Source organism: Mandrillus leucophaeus, unplaced genomic scaffold (assembly GCF_000951045.1).
Source record: "Mandrillus leucophaeus isolate KB7577 unplaced genomic scaffold, Mleu.le_1.0 Scaffold67, whole genome shotgun sequence".
NCBI classification, from domain to species: domain Eukaryota; kingdom Metazoa; phylum Chordata; class Mammalia; order Primates; family Cercopithecidae; genus Mandrillus; species Mandrillus leucophaeus.
This window is the reverse complement of record NW_012107252.1, coordinates 2,745,369-2,759,116: the sequence shown is the minus strand read 5'-3', so window position 1 is coordinate 2,759,116 and position 13,748 is coordinate 2,745,369. Positions and strand designations below refer to the sequence as shown.

General features: G+C 44.6%; 2 protein-coding genes across 5 annotated transcripts in view; one reads left to right on the top strand and one right to left on the bottom strand.

The window, feature by feature from the left end:
• Window positions 1–7,409, bottom strand: part of SZT2 (seizure threshold 2 homolog (mouse)) — a 67,675-nt gene extending 60,266 nt beyond the window's left edge. The window contains exon 1 of the mRNA XM_012001791.1: window positions 7,324–7,409. Coding sequence (XP_011857181.1) covers window positions 7,324–7,350 — 27 coding nt within the window. The 5' untranslated portion in view covers window positions 7,351–7,409. The remainder of the gene's footprint in view (window positions 1–7,323) is intronic.
• Window positions 7,410–7,503: 94 nt separating this feature from the next.
• MED8 (mediator complex subunit 8) lies at window positions 7,504–13,384 on the top strand. 4 transcript variants are annotated; one of them, XM_012001776.1, is made up of 8 exons: window positions 7,514–7,558; window positions 8,891–9,009; window positions 9,665–9,809; window positions 10,314–10,454; window positions 10,642–10,723; window positions 11,086–11,334; window positions 12,205–12,265; window positions 12,758–13,384. In XM_012001776.1, the coding sequence occupies exons 1-8, from the start codon at window positions 7,553–7,555 to the stop codon at window positions 12,855–12,857; spliced, it is 903 nt and encodes a 300-aa protein (XP_011857166.1). In that variant the 5' UTR covers window positions 7,514–7,552; the 3' UTR covers window positions 12,858–13,384. The 4 variants fall into 4 exon arrangements, with proteins under 4 accessions (XP_011857167.1, XP_011857166.1, XP_011857165.1 ...); XM_012001777.1 differs by having other exon boundaries at window positions 7,504–7,558; window positions 8,830–9,009; window positions 9,683–9,809; window positions 12,205–13,375; XM_012001775.1 differs by lacking the exon at window positions 7,514–7,558 and having other exon boundaries at window positions 8,641–9,009.
• Window positions 13,385–13,748: the final 364 nt, after the last annotated feature.

The window sequence follows — 13,748 nt, the reverse complement described above, 5'->3', positions numbered from 1 at the left end:
GCCCAGGCTGGAGTGTGGTGGCGTGATATCAGCTCACTGCAAGCTCCGCCTCCTGGGTTCACACCATTCTCCTGCCTCAGCCTCCCGAGTAGCTGGGACTACAGGTGCCTACCACCACACCTGGCTAATTTTTTGTATTTTTAGTAGAGATGGGGTTTCACTATGTCAGCCAGGATGGTCTCGATCTCCTGACCTCGTGATCTGCCTGTCTAGGCCTCCCGAAGTGCTGGGATTACAGGAGTGAGCCACCACGCCCGGCCTTTTCTTGTTTTTTGTTTTTTGAGATGGAGTCTTGCTCTGTTACCCAGGATGGAGTGCAGCAGTACCACCTTGGCTCACTGCAACCTCTGCCTCTTGGGTTCAAGTGATTCTTCTGCTTCGGGCTCCTGAGTAGCTGGGACTATAAATACGTGCCACCACATTCACTTAATTTTTGTATTTTCAGTAAAGGCAGGGTTTTGCCATGTTAGCCAGGCTGGTCTCGAACTTCTACCTCAGGTGATCCACCAGCCTCAGCCTCCTAAAGTGCTGGGATTACAGCTGTAAGCCACCACACCTGGCCTATACATTGTTTCCTGCTGTAACCCTAGCGCCTAGCACAGTGCCAAGACATACTAAGTGTTCCAATAATAATTGTTGAATACATGTATGAACAAGGAAAACTAATCTCACAAGCTGTATTTATTGTTTCCAGCTATCTTTAATTTGTTACCAATAATTTCTAATTTTTCACTCTTCTATGAACATGGTTTTTGTTGCTGAAGAGTTCCTGTCCTTTATTCACTTCATCTTCCAATCATTTATGGAAAAAGTAAGCGATTCCATTTTTGGAGTTTTTCCTTTGCTTCCAGAAAAGTTGTTTTTACCATGTTTTCACTAGTATCTTCTTTTTTATTGTTCCTGGAACCCTGAGGGAGTGCAAATGGGGGTTCTAACAGATTTGCTTTATGTTCCATTAGCTTTGTTTTAGAAAGAACAGTGTTATGGAAAGAAAGTGTTGTGATTTGATAGCTAAGACTCTGGGTGAGCTTCCTCCTGTATAAAAATACCACCTAGCCCAATGATGTGTGAAAGCACCTTGTAAAAAGTAATGTGTATAAATGCACAGATTAGTAATAACAAAGTGTTGCTGTTTACCTTGCTTCTTTGAATCAGAAGTCCTGCACAGCCATTCACTTCAGTTTTTTTTTCCCCCATACCTGTTTAGTTGGCAGAGTTGGGAATGTCTTCACATAGAGCCAGAATCTGTCTTTTTGATAATATCTTGAAAGCTTAAAATCTGTTGTCTTGAAAATATCTAACCCACTTTTTGTTTTACCTTCTAAGGCCACACAGGGAGAATCTGACCCTCTGCCAAATGAGAGTCTATTAAACACGTGATGACAGCCCCGAGTCTTTGCTTTTCTAAAATAAACATCTTTTGGGTTCTTTAAGTATCTCTCAAATGGCATGGTTTCAAGTTTCCTCACTATTTTATATCTTAGATTATGTGCCCATGAATGAATTCTGGCTGGGCTACTTTACAACTTAAAATGTGGGGACCAGAATGGAACATAATACTCAAGTGAGATCACAGATTCAGATTCTCCTACATTATACTTGCTCAGGAAACCTCCATGACTTTCTCACTTGTGCTGCTGTCCAAACACATCTCCCATTTTATCCTCATGCAGCTGGCTTTTTTGGACACACAAAATTATTCAATTAGTCCTGTCACACTGGATAAATTCAGTCTATTATTTTACAGTGAAGCTTAGAGTGTTGTTTCTTCTTCTACTAAATCTCTCCAGTTTGACTTCCATGCTAATTGGTTCAGGGTGCTATCATGCCCTCACTGAACTCCAAAAAGAACAAAGGCAAGGTAAGCATGCATGCATTCACTCAACAAATTTATGAAAAGCCTGGTACATGCTAGGCACTGGGCTAGGTACTAATGATACAATGAAAAGCAAAAACATGCATTTTCTGCTCTCATAAAACTTACTCTATAATGAAGGACAAAAACATTGATCAAATAATCACTGTAACTACTGTATAATTACATACTGAGTAAGTGCTCTGAAGGATAAGAATGTGCTTCTACAAAAACAAGTAACAGCCAGGTGCAGTGGCTCATGCCTGCAATCCCAGCACTTTGGAAGACCAAAGTGGGCAGATCACTTGAGCCTCAGGAGTTTGAGACCAGCCTGGGCAACACGGCAAAACCCTGTCTTTACAAAAAAATTATGAAAATTAGCTGGGTGTAGTGTCATGTAGCTGTAGTCCCAGCTACTTAGGAAACTAAGGTGGGAGGATCGCCTGAGCCCAGAGAGGTTGAGGCTTCAGTGAGCCATGACTGTACCACTGCACTCCAGCCTGGGTGACAGAGCGAGACCACATGCCCCACTCCCTGACCTCCCCCTCCCCACAAAAAAGCAAGCAAGTAACAAAGTAACCTGATTCAGGCTAATACCTTAAGAGAAAGTGATGCTAAATGTTAAGCAGTGTTTGTTAAGTGAGGAGAGAATGGGGATAAACGAGATGGAGGACACAGACTACTAGACAGCTTTCTTTCGATTACCAGTTAGTAGGCCACTGAATTTTACTACTGTACAGCTTCCATTTTTCCCACCTTTCCTTGAACGTTATTTTGAATGATGGACTGACTCTCCAAAGGCACAATGAAGTCTAGTTCATCAATCAGTTTTTACAGAATCCACCTTCCTGAAATCAGGAACATTTGCTGAACATTTGCCTACCCTTCTTGCAACATGCCCCTTCACATATGATCCTTCAAAGCCAACAACTATATTTTCTTTTTCTTTTTTTTTTTTTGAGATGGAGTTTCACTCTTGTTGCCCAGGCTAGAGTGTAATGGCGCCATCTTGGCTCACTGCAACCTCCGCCTCCTGGGTTTAAGCGATTCTCCTGCCTCAGCCTTCAGAGTAGCTGGGATTACAGGCATGCACCACCACGCCCAGCTAATTTTGTATTTTTGGTAGAGATGAGGTTTCTCCATGTTGGTCAGGCTGGTCTCGAACTCCTGACCTCAGGTGATCCACCCACCTCGGCCTCCCAAAGTGTTGGTGTTACAGGCATGAGCCACCGCGCCCAGCCCAACAACTATATTTTCAAAACATAATTTCTAAGTTCTCTTCACCTTCAAGATGTAATTTATCATAACTAGAAGACTTAATAATTTAAGCAGCTAGAATGGTGTTTTTCAAAGTGCGATCCAAGGACCAGCTGCATGAATAATCACCTGAAGTGCTTATGAAAATACAGAGTTGAGTCCCAGGCACCATCCCAGACCAACTGAATTAACAGTTGATGGGCTCCAGACTGGATGCTGCGGCTCACACCTGTAGTCCCAGCTACTCGGGAGGCTGAGGCACAAGAATTGCTTGAACCTGGGAGGCGGAGGTTGCGGTGAGCCAAGATCACGCCACTGCACTCCAGCCTGGGCGACAGTGCAAGACTCCATCTCCAAAAAAAAAAAAAACAGAGTTGATGGGCTCCAGAATTTACATTCTAACAAGGTCTCCAAGTGATTCTTCCACGTTAACACTTGAGAATCCCTGGATTAGTTCTCCGAGCATCCACACTCACATGGAGCTTCAAGTCCTCATATTAATCCCTCTTGAGTCTAAAGTTCATTACTCTTGGAGTAGTCTCACAAGGTAGACAAAATAGTTTCGGAGTCAGGGACCTGGATTCAAATCTGGTTCTATCATTTGCTATCTAGGTGACCTTGGACAAGTTACTTAATTTTTCCAGGCCTCAGTTTCTTTATTGATAGCATGTGGATAAGATTATCTTCATAGGGATGTTGTTGCAATTAAACAGGAGAGGAAGGCTATCATTCTTTGGAACATTTATTGAGGCCTACATACCATTTATACCAAGATGAATAAAACATTACCAGGCACTGTGCTGCATACCATGTATACCAGGATGAATGAAGCATGGTCCATCTCATTAATTTGTTGCTTTGTCTTTTTGTACCTGTCCCTTTGTGATTAAGGTCTGATTTGTTTAGCCTTTTCTAACCCTTGTGCTGTCTTTTGTTAACACATTCCCACAAAATAATGCGGATTACTTCCCCTCTTGAACTGGTTAAACTCTTCTTACCACTATACATCAAAGTCCTGAGCCTTTAGCATGGCCTCAAGCTGCATCTTCTCCAGCCTTATCTCTCATCAATTCCCACTCAGTTAAATGCATGTATTCCAGTGTTACAGCACCTAGGATCAAATGCTTGTTCCGCTGATTATTAACTATATGGCTTTGGCAGAGACTTACACTCTCTGTGCCTTAGTTTCCTCATCTGTGAAACTGGGATAGTAAAAGTGCTTATTTTCGGATAATTTTTGAGTATCAGATGATACTCAGGAAGCATTCAGTAAGTGCTAGCTATTCTCATTGTCATACTGCATCCACACTAGGAGTTGCTTCCTCTTAGTTCTCTGAAGGCTCCAATGGGCTCCTTCTCACCTGAAGATCTTCACTATTCCCTTTGCCTGCAACGCTCTCTGCCTCTTCTTTCAGACAACTTCTACCTATTCAGGCTTCAGTTTAAATGTCATTCTTCTGAGTCTTCCTGATTCACAACCACTTCTTAACAAGGTAGGTTGAGAACCACTGTTAAACACCCTAATTCACTCCTTTACAGCACTTATTATCCTAATTCAATCCTGTTTTCTCCATAAAGATAGGGACCATGTCTGTCTTACACTGCTGTGTATCCACCCTGATACTTAGCACAATTCTGACTCATACCAGCACTTGTAAAATATTTCAAGTGCATGATGAATGAATGATTTCCTAAATCTGACTATACCTAATCTTTCTCGGGATCCTAACAGCCTCTAAAAGTCAATCACTTTATCATAGGGCAGAACTCTTCAGTCTCTTTACCTTCTGATAAAATTTTCAGAAATGCAAATCAGGAACTTAAAAAATGCTCAACTTAGGCCGGGCCCACCCCGCCTGTAATCGAGCACTTTGGGAGGCCAAGGTGGGAGGATGACGAGGTCAGGAGATCGAGACTATCCTGGCTAACACGGTGAAACCCCGTCTCTACCAAAAATACAAAAAATTAGCCGGGCATGGTGGTGGGCGCCTGTAGTCCCAGCTACTCGGGATGCTTAGGCAGGAGAATGATGTGAACCCGGGAGGCGGAGCTTGCAGTGAGCCAAGATGGCGCCACTGCACTACAGCTTGGGCAGCAGAGCAAGACTTCATCTCAAAAAAAAAAAAAAAAAAAAAGCTTACCTTTTGGCTGAGACTCCCAGGATTGTGTGTCTTGACTTGAAATTACTTTAGATCTGTACTGCTCTATATGGTGAAGACTACCATATGGGGCTACTGAGCACCTACAATGTTGCTAGACCAAAATGGATGTGCTATAAGTGTAAAATACAACACTAGATTTTAAAGACTTGGTACCAAAAAAATGTTAAATATCTCACAATATTTTGTATTTTATTACATTTTGAAAATGTTGGGAGTTTGGGTTAAATATATCTTTAGAATTTATTTCATTTATTTTTTTATGTGGCTATCAGAAAACCTAATATTACACACATGGCTTGCTTCAGATTTCTACAGGACGGTGTCGTTCTAGACTATCTGCCTAAAAGGTAGGTTGTATTTCCCCACAACATCCCTCCACGTCCTTTCACTTTCTAATGAAACATCCTCTAAACTGTTTCATAGTTTTTCTTGTATCAATATTTCTGATTGATCTTGACTGATATTTCTGATGCATGGGCTATTCTACCACCTCTGTGAACATGACTATTTTTAAAAAGGCATGGTTTCCCACCACCATATTCAATGTTGGGTCTTATCACACCAAATCCCAGTGAACAGGAGATTTACCATTCTGTGGCTACTTTATTATTTATACTATGAACAATATGGTTAAGAACACAAGGATTGGAGCCTGGCCATCTGTTTTGGAGTCCTGACTATAATATTTAACAGCTGTGTAACTTTGTTACTTTTTTTTTTTTTTTTTGAGACGGAGTTTCACTCTTGTTGCCCAGGCTGGAGTGCAATGGCCTGATCTCAGCTCATTGCAACCTCTACCTCCCCGGTTCAAGCGATTCTTCTGCCTCAGCCTCTTGAGTAGCTGGAATTACAGGCCTGCGCCACCATGCCCAGCTAATTTTGTATTTTTGGTATAGACAGGCTGTCTCCATATTGGTCAGGCTGGTCTCGAACTCCTGACCTCAGGTGATCCGCCCCTCGGCCTCCCAAAGTGTTGGGATTACAGGTGTGAGCCACTGCGCCCAGCCTACTTTGTTACTCTTAATATCTCTGTGCCTCAGTTCCTAAACCAAAAAAAAGGAGATAACAGTGTCCACTTCATAGGGCTGACAGAATTAACTGATACTGGTAAAGCGCTTAGAATGGTGCCAAGCATGCAGTATGTATGCAGTAATGAATACTATTTGTATCATTAAACACATCTCTCACCCTTTCCACCTACTAATATACTGGCATCTTTCCTAGTGGTGGTGTTTTATCCAAATCTGAGATTTTAAGCTCAGATCTTCTAACTCCAAATTGCTACTTCCTGGATGAGTGGCATTTGAGTAAGGTACTAAATCTTTCTCATTTTTCAGTTTTCTCCTCTGTGAGAACGCCATCTTCCTTGCAGAAGTCTGAATGACACAATGTATATAAGGTTCCTTGCATGTTCCTTAGCATCTAATGAATATCTCATATCCCCTTTCTGGTTTATTACATGTGATCCTTACAACACACTGTAAGACACATATTTTATAAAGAAGGAAACAGGATCCGGGAAGACTCGCCTGAGCTTGCACAGATTAGCTACATGACAGCGCCAATATTGGAGCGAGGTCTCAGTCCGACTCAAATGTTTTTTCCATGAAATTAAAGCTGCTTTTCTAAAAGCATGGGCCCTAGAACTAAATGAATTCATGCTGTTTACAGCATTCCAATGCCTAAAGAAATACAAAAACCGGCAAACTAAATCTACTGCCCTGTTGCCCATTGAAACTGCAACAGAAAGTCAAAATACAAATTTTGTTAATACCACTATCATTAGGTCAAAGAGTTGACGACGCGGATGACACGTCAGTAAACAAAACAAAGCAAAAAGAGTTACTCCTTTAGCTCCCCGAGGAAACTGCAGACCGCGTCCCATAGTCCGCAGGGGTACCATAGTCGGGCCTTCCGGGCAGGGCTGGTCCCTGCCGAGGCTACGCAGCCCGGCCACCCCCAGACCCAGAGGAGGCCAACGCCACGCCTGCCCGCCGGACCCTCCCCCTCGGATCTCAGGGCCCAGTGCTGCGTCCGCCCGCCCCTCACCTCCGGCTCGGGGCGCTCCGAGGCCATCACACAAGCCCTCCCGCGCCGGCCCGGGCCTGTGTGTTCCACTCTTGACCCCTGACCTGGCTACCTCGGCACCCGGAAGGAACCGGAAGTGGGTGGGAGGGCCGAGTTCCAGTTTTCTGATTGGTGGACGAAGCCTTCTCAGAGGCGTTTGCTGACAGGAAAACCGGAAGTAGAAATCGTTGCAGTTGCCTCGGCCGCCGCAATGCAGGTGAGAGCCGCGTTGGGCGTGCTAGCGGCTGGCCAGCTTCGGCTACAGGGAGCCAGAGTGGGCTGGCTAAGGAGAATGAAGAGTTGGGACTGAGAAGAGAGGGCAGAACCCACGGCTGATAAGGGAACGTGGGTTGGGGGGCGAGGGTAATTAGAGAGGGAGCGGCGCAGATGAGAGGTGGGGGTGGAGCTCGCCTGACAGAAGGCGGTCGGGCTAAATCCGGAGGGAGGAGGCAGCATTGACTTGCTTGGCGTGGGAAAGGATTAGGTTGTAATAGGGGGAGGCCGAGATGCAGTCCAAGGAAGACGGCTCAGGAGGTGGTGGGTTGGCTCAGGCCCTGTCCTAAGCTGCTGGATGGAGGCTGTTGGATGCCGATATAGCAGGGGATCTAATTGGAAAGAAGCCCAAGCAGTGAGGGAATTGTGGGCCGCGGTGTCCGAAAGCTAAGCAGCTTGTAATGTGAGGCCATGGTGGAACCCAGGATCAAGTTCCTGTCAGGCACCTTAGCAGGTTTGCAAGACAGTTTTGCATCACTCTTCCCAGCCTGTGCCCTATAGTTGTTAAGGGTGAAGAAATGGAATAAAACAGGATACCACCGATGGGAAGGAAATGCTTTGCAGACCCCCGGCATTTTAATTTGTTTGTTCAGTGCTTAGAAGCATGTGCGGTTTTGGTTTTCATTTGACACTTAGTTTCCTGCAGCTGGTAGTCTCAAGAAATGTTATTGGGTTGACCGAGCTTGTGAAAGAGGCACGGGAATATTGACACAGAGATAGATGGGTGCATATTAATTCAGCGAGGAGAAGGTTGAAACATGAAATGATGAGAGCAGATGGAAAGCTGGAGTGGTTGGTGGGGGGAGGGAAAGAGGAGAGCAGGACTGGTATTCAGAGAAGTCTTCATGAGTAGGCAGATTTCCCAGAGACTGACAAGAGAGCCAGGCTCACAAATGCTAGGATGGAGGAAGCTGGAGTGCATGTGCTACAGAGGTGCACATGAGATAATGATCTGGCATTAGGTTTGTCGAAAATGTCTCAATGAGGGAGTGTAGGGTGTACCTAATACAGAGAAAACCCAGGCATAGATTAGGAGCGGATGGGAAAAAGGAATCAGTTGGTGGAAGTACTTGGGTCAGGCAAACGGTTGAAAGGTCTCAGGGTTGATGCTGTCTATAACCCAAATACCACAGATAGGAAACAACCTGGTTATCCTATGTCAATGAGATCCTGTTACCTGACTGGTGTTTGCACACCATCTCCTTGGCTTTTCAGCCCTCCTTTCTATGTGTCATACTTGTTTATCTGGGTAACCAACCTGTTCCTATTGGTGCAGAGAGAGGAGAAGCAGCTTGAGGCATCATTAGATGCACTGCTGAGTCAAGTGGCTGATCTGAAGAACTCACTGGGAAGTTTCATTTGCAAGTTGGAGAACGAGTATGGCCGGCTGACCTGGTAAGGGTTGCCAGGGCAAGCTAGGGAGGGCTTATGGGTGGGGGGGCCTAGCCTTCTGATGAATAGGACACTTCTAATGATGTAACCGTTTATCAGTTTACAAACATCTTTTGATTTGGAAAGAGCTGGGTTTCGTAACATTTAGCAAGTGGCTTCCATGGCAAGGAAGTAGAGAAATGCTCGGTTTCCTACCCCAAGTTCGTTATAGCTTTCAATTCTTACCCTTTGACTTCTCTGGTGAGGAGGTCCTCCTATTACAGCTCTATTTGTGCTGGATCTCTTGCCACAAATATGGCTGAGTCCTTTAGATCCAACCTACTCTGAAGTGTGGATCCTATTTCCAGGCTGGAAAGAAGGATTTTACCGGGTTTCTGAAGTTTTAGTTATAACAGTATAGTCCTATTTTGCCACTGTTCCTCACCTCATTCAAACAATGAACTGGGTTTTTTCTACATCTGTTTCATAAACTGAAACTATGTCCCTCTTTCATAGCCCTGTCATCCTTGTTAGTCTCTTCCCACTTAGGCTAGTCATAGGGCTATGAGACTTTTGGGGGTAAATCCGAGTGTTCCTAGCCTGAAGGAACTAGGACTATTTTACTAAGAACCACCCAAGGAAGGGGTGGAACATTCTGACACCTTCTTACTGCCAACAGGCCATCTGTCCTGGACAGCTTTGCCTTGCTTTCTGGACAGTTGAACACTCTGAACAAGGTCTTGAAGCATGAAAAAACACCGCTGTTCCGTAACCAGGTCATCATCCCTCTGGTGTTGTCTCCAGACCGAGATGAAGATCTCATGGTAAGAGCAGAAAAAGAATACAACTTGGGAAATTAAGGAGTTTTTTAGGCTTCTTTACTATTTAGGGAAATTAAGTTCTTAGCTGAGAACTTAGAAATAATTTTGGAGGCCTTGCTTTTTGTTCTTCTGAAGGTGGAAGAGCCACTCCCAAATAGTGTTGTAATAACCTGAGGGGTATGTCACCAAGGCTGGTACCTTCCTTCTCCAACATCTGTCTCAAGCCACAAAGTCTGCCCTTTGGTGACTTTGTCTGTTTCAGTCTTTGAAACGTGGCAGACAGTGATAGTTTAATTTGCCTCTAGGTCTGGTAGAGATAGGGATGTGAGAAGACACAAAAAATGAAGGCTGGAGTAAAGGAGATTGTGTTCTAGGAAACTAGATATTATGTTTTAGGTTGTATTTTCCTTGAAAATGCACTGTTTGCCTGTGGATGGGACTGTATATCAGGCCAGATAGAATCTTCTTGGAGTGCATAGTAGGATCAATAAAATCTGTGTGTTGCAGCGGCAGACTGAAGGACGGGTGCCCGTTTTCAGCCATGAGGTAGTCCCTGACCATCTGAGAACCAAGCCTGACCCTGAGGTGGAAGAACAGGAGAAGCAACTGACGACAGATGCTGCCCGCATTGGTGCAGATGCAGCCCAGGTTGGACTGAGTCACTGCCTTGCTGCCCCATCCCCATCCCATCATGAGAAGCTAGGCATTACCATTTCTGTCTAGTAGGGATGCATAGTTGGTTGCACCTAAGCTGCTTCTGGCAGAATCCAAGGAATAAATTTGTCCATATCGTTTCCTAGTTACCCTAATCTCTGCACAAATTTGTGTGTTACAGAAGCAGATCCAGAGCTTGAATAAAATGTGTTCAAACCTTCTGGAGAAAATCAGCAAAGAGGAGCGAGAATCAGAGAGTGGAGGTATGGTGGACTGGTGGCAAAACAGAGAAGGAGAGGTATATAAGATCACTGGAATAGGAATGGTTGTTTCGAGAGTAGTGAAGTTAGGACACAAGAGTGAACTGCTTTAGGGTTTACATCCATTCTGTTAGCCTTTTGTATTTAAGGCCAACCCTGAAGCAGTGGAGGAAATGGGCAAAGTAAGAAGAGAGAATTCTGAGATAGGCTTGGGGGTCCTCTGGCTCTTTTTATGGGCTGTGAGGGAGTCTAGATGCTGCTGAATTCAGAACTCTAAACCCTGGCACTCATACTGGTCTTCCAGCTGCCACGTTCAGTCCTGCATCAGAAACATACTTCAGGATCCCCACTTACTTTTTCTTCAGGTCTCCGGCCAAACAAGCAGACCTTTAACCCTACAGACACTAATGCCTTGGTGGCAGCTGTTGCCTTTGGGAAAGGACTGTCTAACTGGAGACCTTCAGGCAGCAGTGGTCCTGGCCAGCCAGGCCAGCCAGGAGCTGGGACGATCCTTGCAGGAACCTCAGGATTACAGCAGGTGCAGATGGCAGGAGCTCCAAGCCAGCAGCAGCCAATGCTCAGTGGGGTACAAATGGCTCAAGCAGGTCAACCAGGTAAGGTGGCAGGGGTTGAAAGGAAGTTGACTTTGAGCAGGGGAGTTGGAGGGAATAAGCTAGATTATCTGGGCCTCCAGCATCTCTAGACCTAGAGATTTTCTCCATTTCTCCTTTGCACTGTGACCCAGGAAATAATTTTCAGAAGTAAAAAAATCTCATTTGAGACTGCATAGGCACCAGAGAGTGAGGAAGAACTTTGAGTAACAGAAACTGCTCTCATTTCCCATCTCCATCTCACATCTCTGTGTCAACTATCCTTCGGTCCCATTTATTCTGGTATTAGATATGTTGTCAGTGTCTCTTCTTAGGTAGAGAAATCAGTGGTCAGATCTTAAGACCGTTTGGTAGGTGCATTAGGAATTGACACGCAGGCCAGTTTTCCAGTCCTACATGTATTCTTTTCTCTGTATCATGCCTTTCTTGCTCTTGGCTTCCTGCTTTCTCTCCTACTCATTTTTAGAATAGTCTAGATGGAGGCAGCTAGAAGAGTTATTTCCTCCAAGCTGTCTAGGAGAAGGGACAATTAAAACAAAGATTCTGCAGTTCTTATGATATAAAAAAAAAAAAAACAATGAGAGAAAGTACTCTTTTTACCTGTGACATTAAATGGGGGTCACACAGGTTTAGCTATCTTTTCTAGGAGTGGATGAACAGACTATTCTCCCATATCACTTCTTTCCTCCTGGACACCTTCAGGGAGAGAGCTGGGTGAAGAACCATACTTCTGACCTTTGTCAAACAAGGTCAGATGCTACAGAGGTTCTGAGATGATAAAGGAGGTGACAGAGGGAACCTGAGATACCACATTTCTGATTTGTCGTGAAAGTCTTACCTTGCTTGAGATGTCTTTCTTCATGTTCCTTTCAGGGAAAATGCCAAGTGGAATAAAAACCAACATCAAGTCGGCTTCAATGCATCCCTACCAGCGGTGAGTGTGGCTGGCAACCTCGACTCCCTGGTGCTCTTTGCAGAGTTGGGCAGTGAAATTATCTTTTGCTCAAGGCTCACCTAGATGGGTACAATAAAAAGAACATGGGCTTTCAGCAACAGACAAATCCCACTTCCACCACTGACTAGCTGTGTGACCTTGGACAAGTGACCTAATTTTCTGAGCCTGTTTCTCATTTGTAAATGGTGATAATACCTACCTTATAGAGTTGTTGTGAGGATTAAAATGAGGAAATGAATGTAAAGCACTTAGCACAGTATATGAAATAATGGGTATTCAATAAATGATAGTTTCTACAGATCCTTCTCCCCACCACCCTCCACAGCCCTTGATCCAGAACTTACCCTGATCTGATACTGCCTCATGTCAATGGTGAGCTGATGGACACAAAATCAAATAACGCTTTGCTTATTTTATGCTGCCAAAAACTGTAGCAACCTCTGTGTTCTTAGAGGCACACTGTCTTTGCAGGCCCTCCTGCCCGGTTTTCATTCTGGCTATCCCTCTAAGGTGCAAGGTGAAGAAGCTTCTGGGTCAGGAAGAAAAAAAAAATGCCCGCCTACAGCTCTAGTGAAGCTTGGGCCTGCTGTCCTTTCTGTGCTCTGAAAAGCCAACTTGGCTCTTACCTGGCAAATAGTCATAAAGTCCCCTATTCTTTACCCCACCCTTATCACACGAGGCTTTCTCAGGAAGTGGCTCTGCCAGGCAGGACTATGTGGGAAAGGGTTTTTTCTTAGCACATGAAAAAGCCCCCTCCCCTGGACTCGTGTTTCTTATTTTGGAGGGAGAAGGGAATTGCACTTCACACTGCCATCAGGGTTTAGTTGACCTCATAATGGTGCCCAGTTTCTCGACTGGCCAGGATGGCTTTCCTTCATTTCCCTAAGCCTGTGGCCCAAATGGTGAACCAGATTGATGGTGGGAGGGGGCAACCCCCAGTAACTTTGCCTGCTTTTATAAAGTTGAACAAAGTGAATTTAGACATTCAGACTAATCTGCCTTTCTTAGTACTTGTTTGTCGGCATGGGCAGGGGTTGAGTCAGCAGAAGTGGACCAAAGGATTCCTCTGAATAAAGTTATTTAAATTGATGTTCACTGGCTCAGGGTTGTCTGACAGTAATTTATGAGAGCACTACATAGGGATCAGAGGCAATTTCAAGAGTGCTGCAAGGCAGTTCTAATTTGCTCTCCATAAAAAAGTTTTCATATCTTTAATTAGCTTTGATCTAAAAATCCTGCGACTTCCCTCCTGTTCATACCTTCCAGCTGCCTTTTTTCTGTTCTCTTCTATCACACACTGGTGCTTTGGCATTTGTTCAGTGCCAAAGTTCTGCCAGGCTGTGGCAGCAAAGGACTGGAAAAGTGGTCCCAGATGTCACATGTTACCATTCCATCAAGACGAGGAATGGTATCCACAAAGCTCACTGACCACAATACATAGCAGTAGGGGAGTCTGGTCACC

Bases quoted from the DNA above. Each gene is read 5' to 3' on its own strand.
- MED8 (XM_012001775.1), top strand. From the start codon at position 8,654: ATGGGAAAAAGGAATCAGTTGGTGGAAGTACTTGGGTCAGGCAAACGG. The intron at 9,010-9,664 runs GTAAGGGTTGCC...TACTGCCAACAG, and splicing joins GAGTATGGCCGGCTGACCTG to GCCATCTGTCCTGGACAGCT. The intron at 10,455-10,641 runs GTTGGACTGAGT...TGTGTGTTACAG, and splicing joins TTGGTGCAGATGCAGCCCAG to AAGCAGATCCAGAGCTTGAA.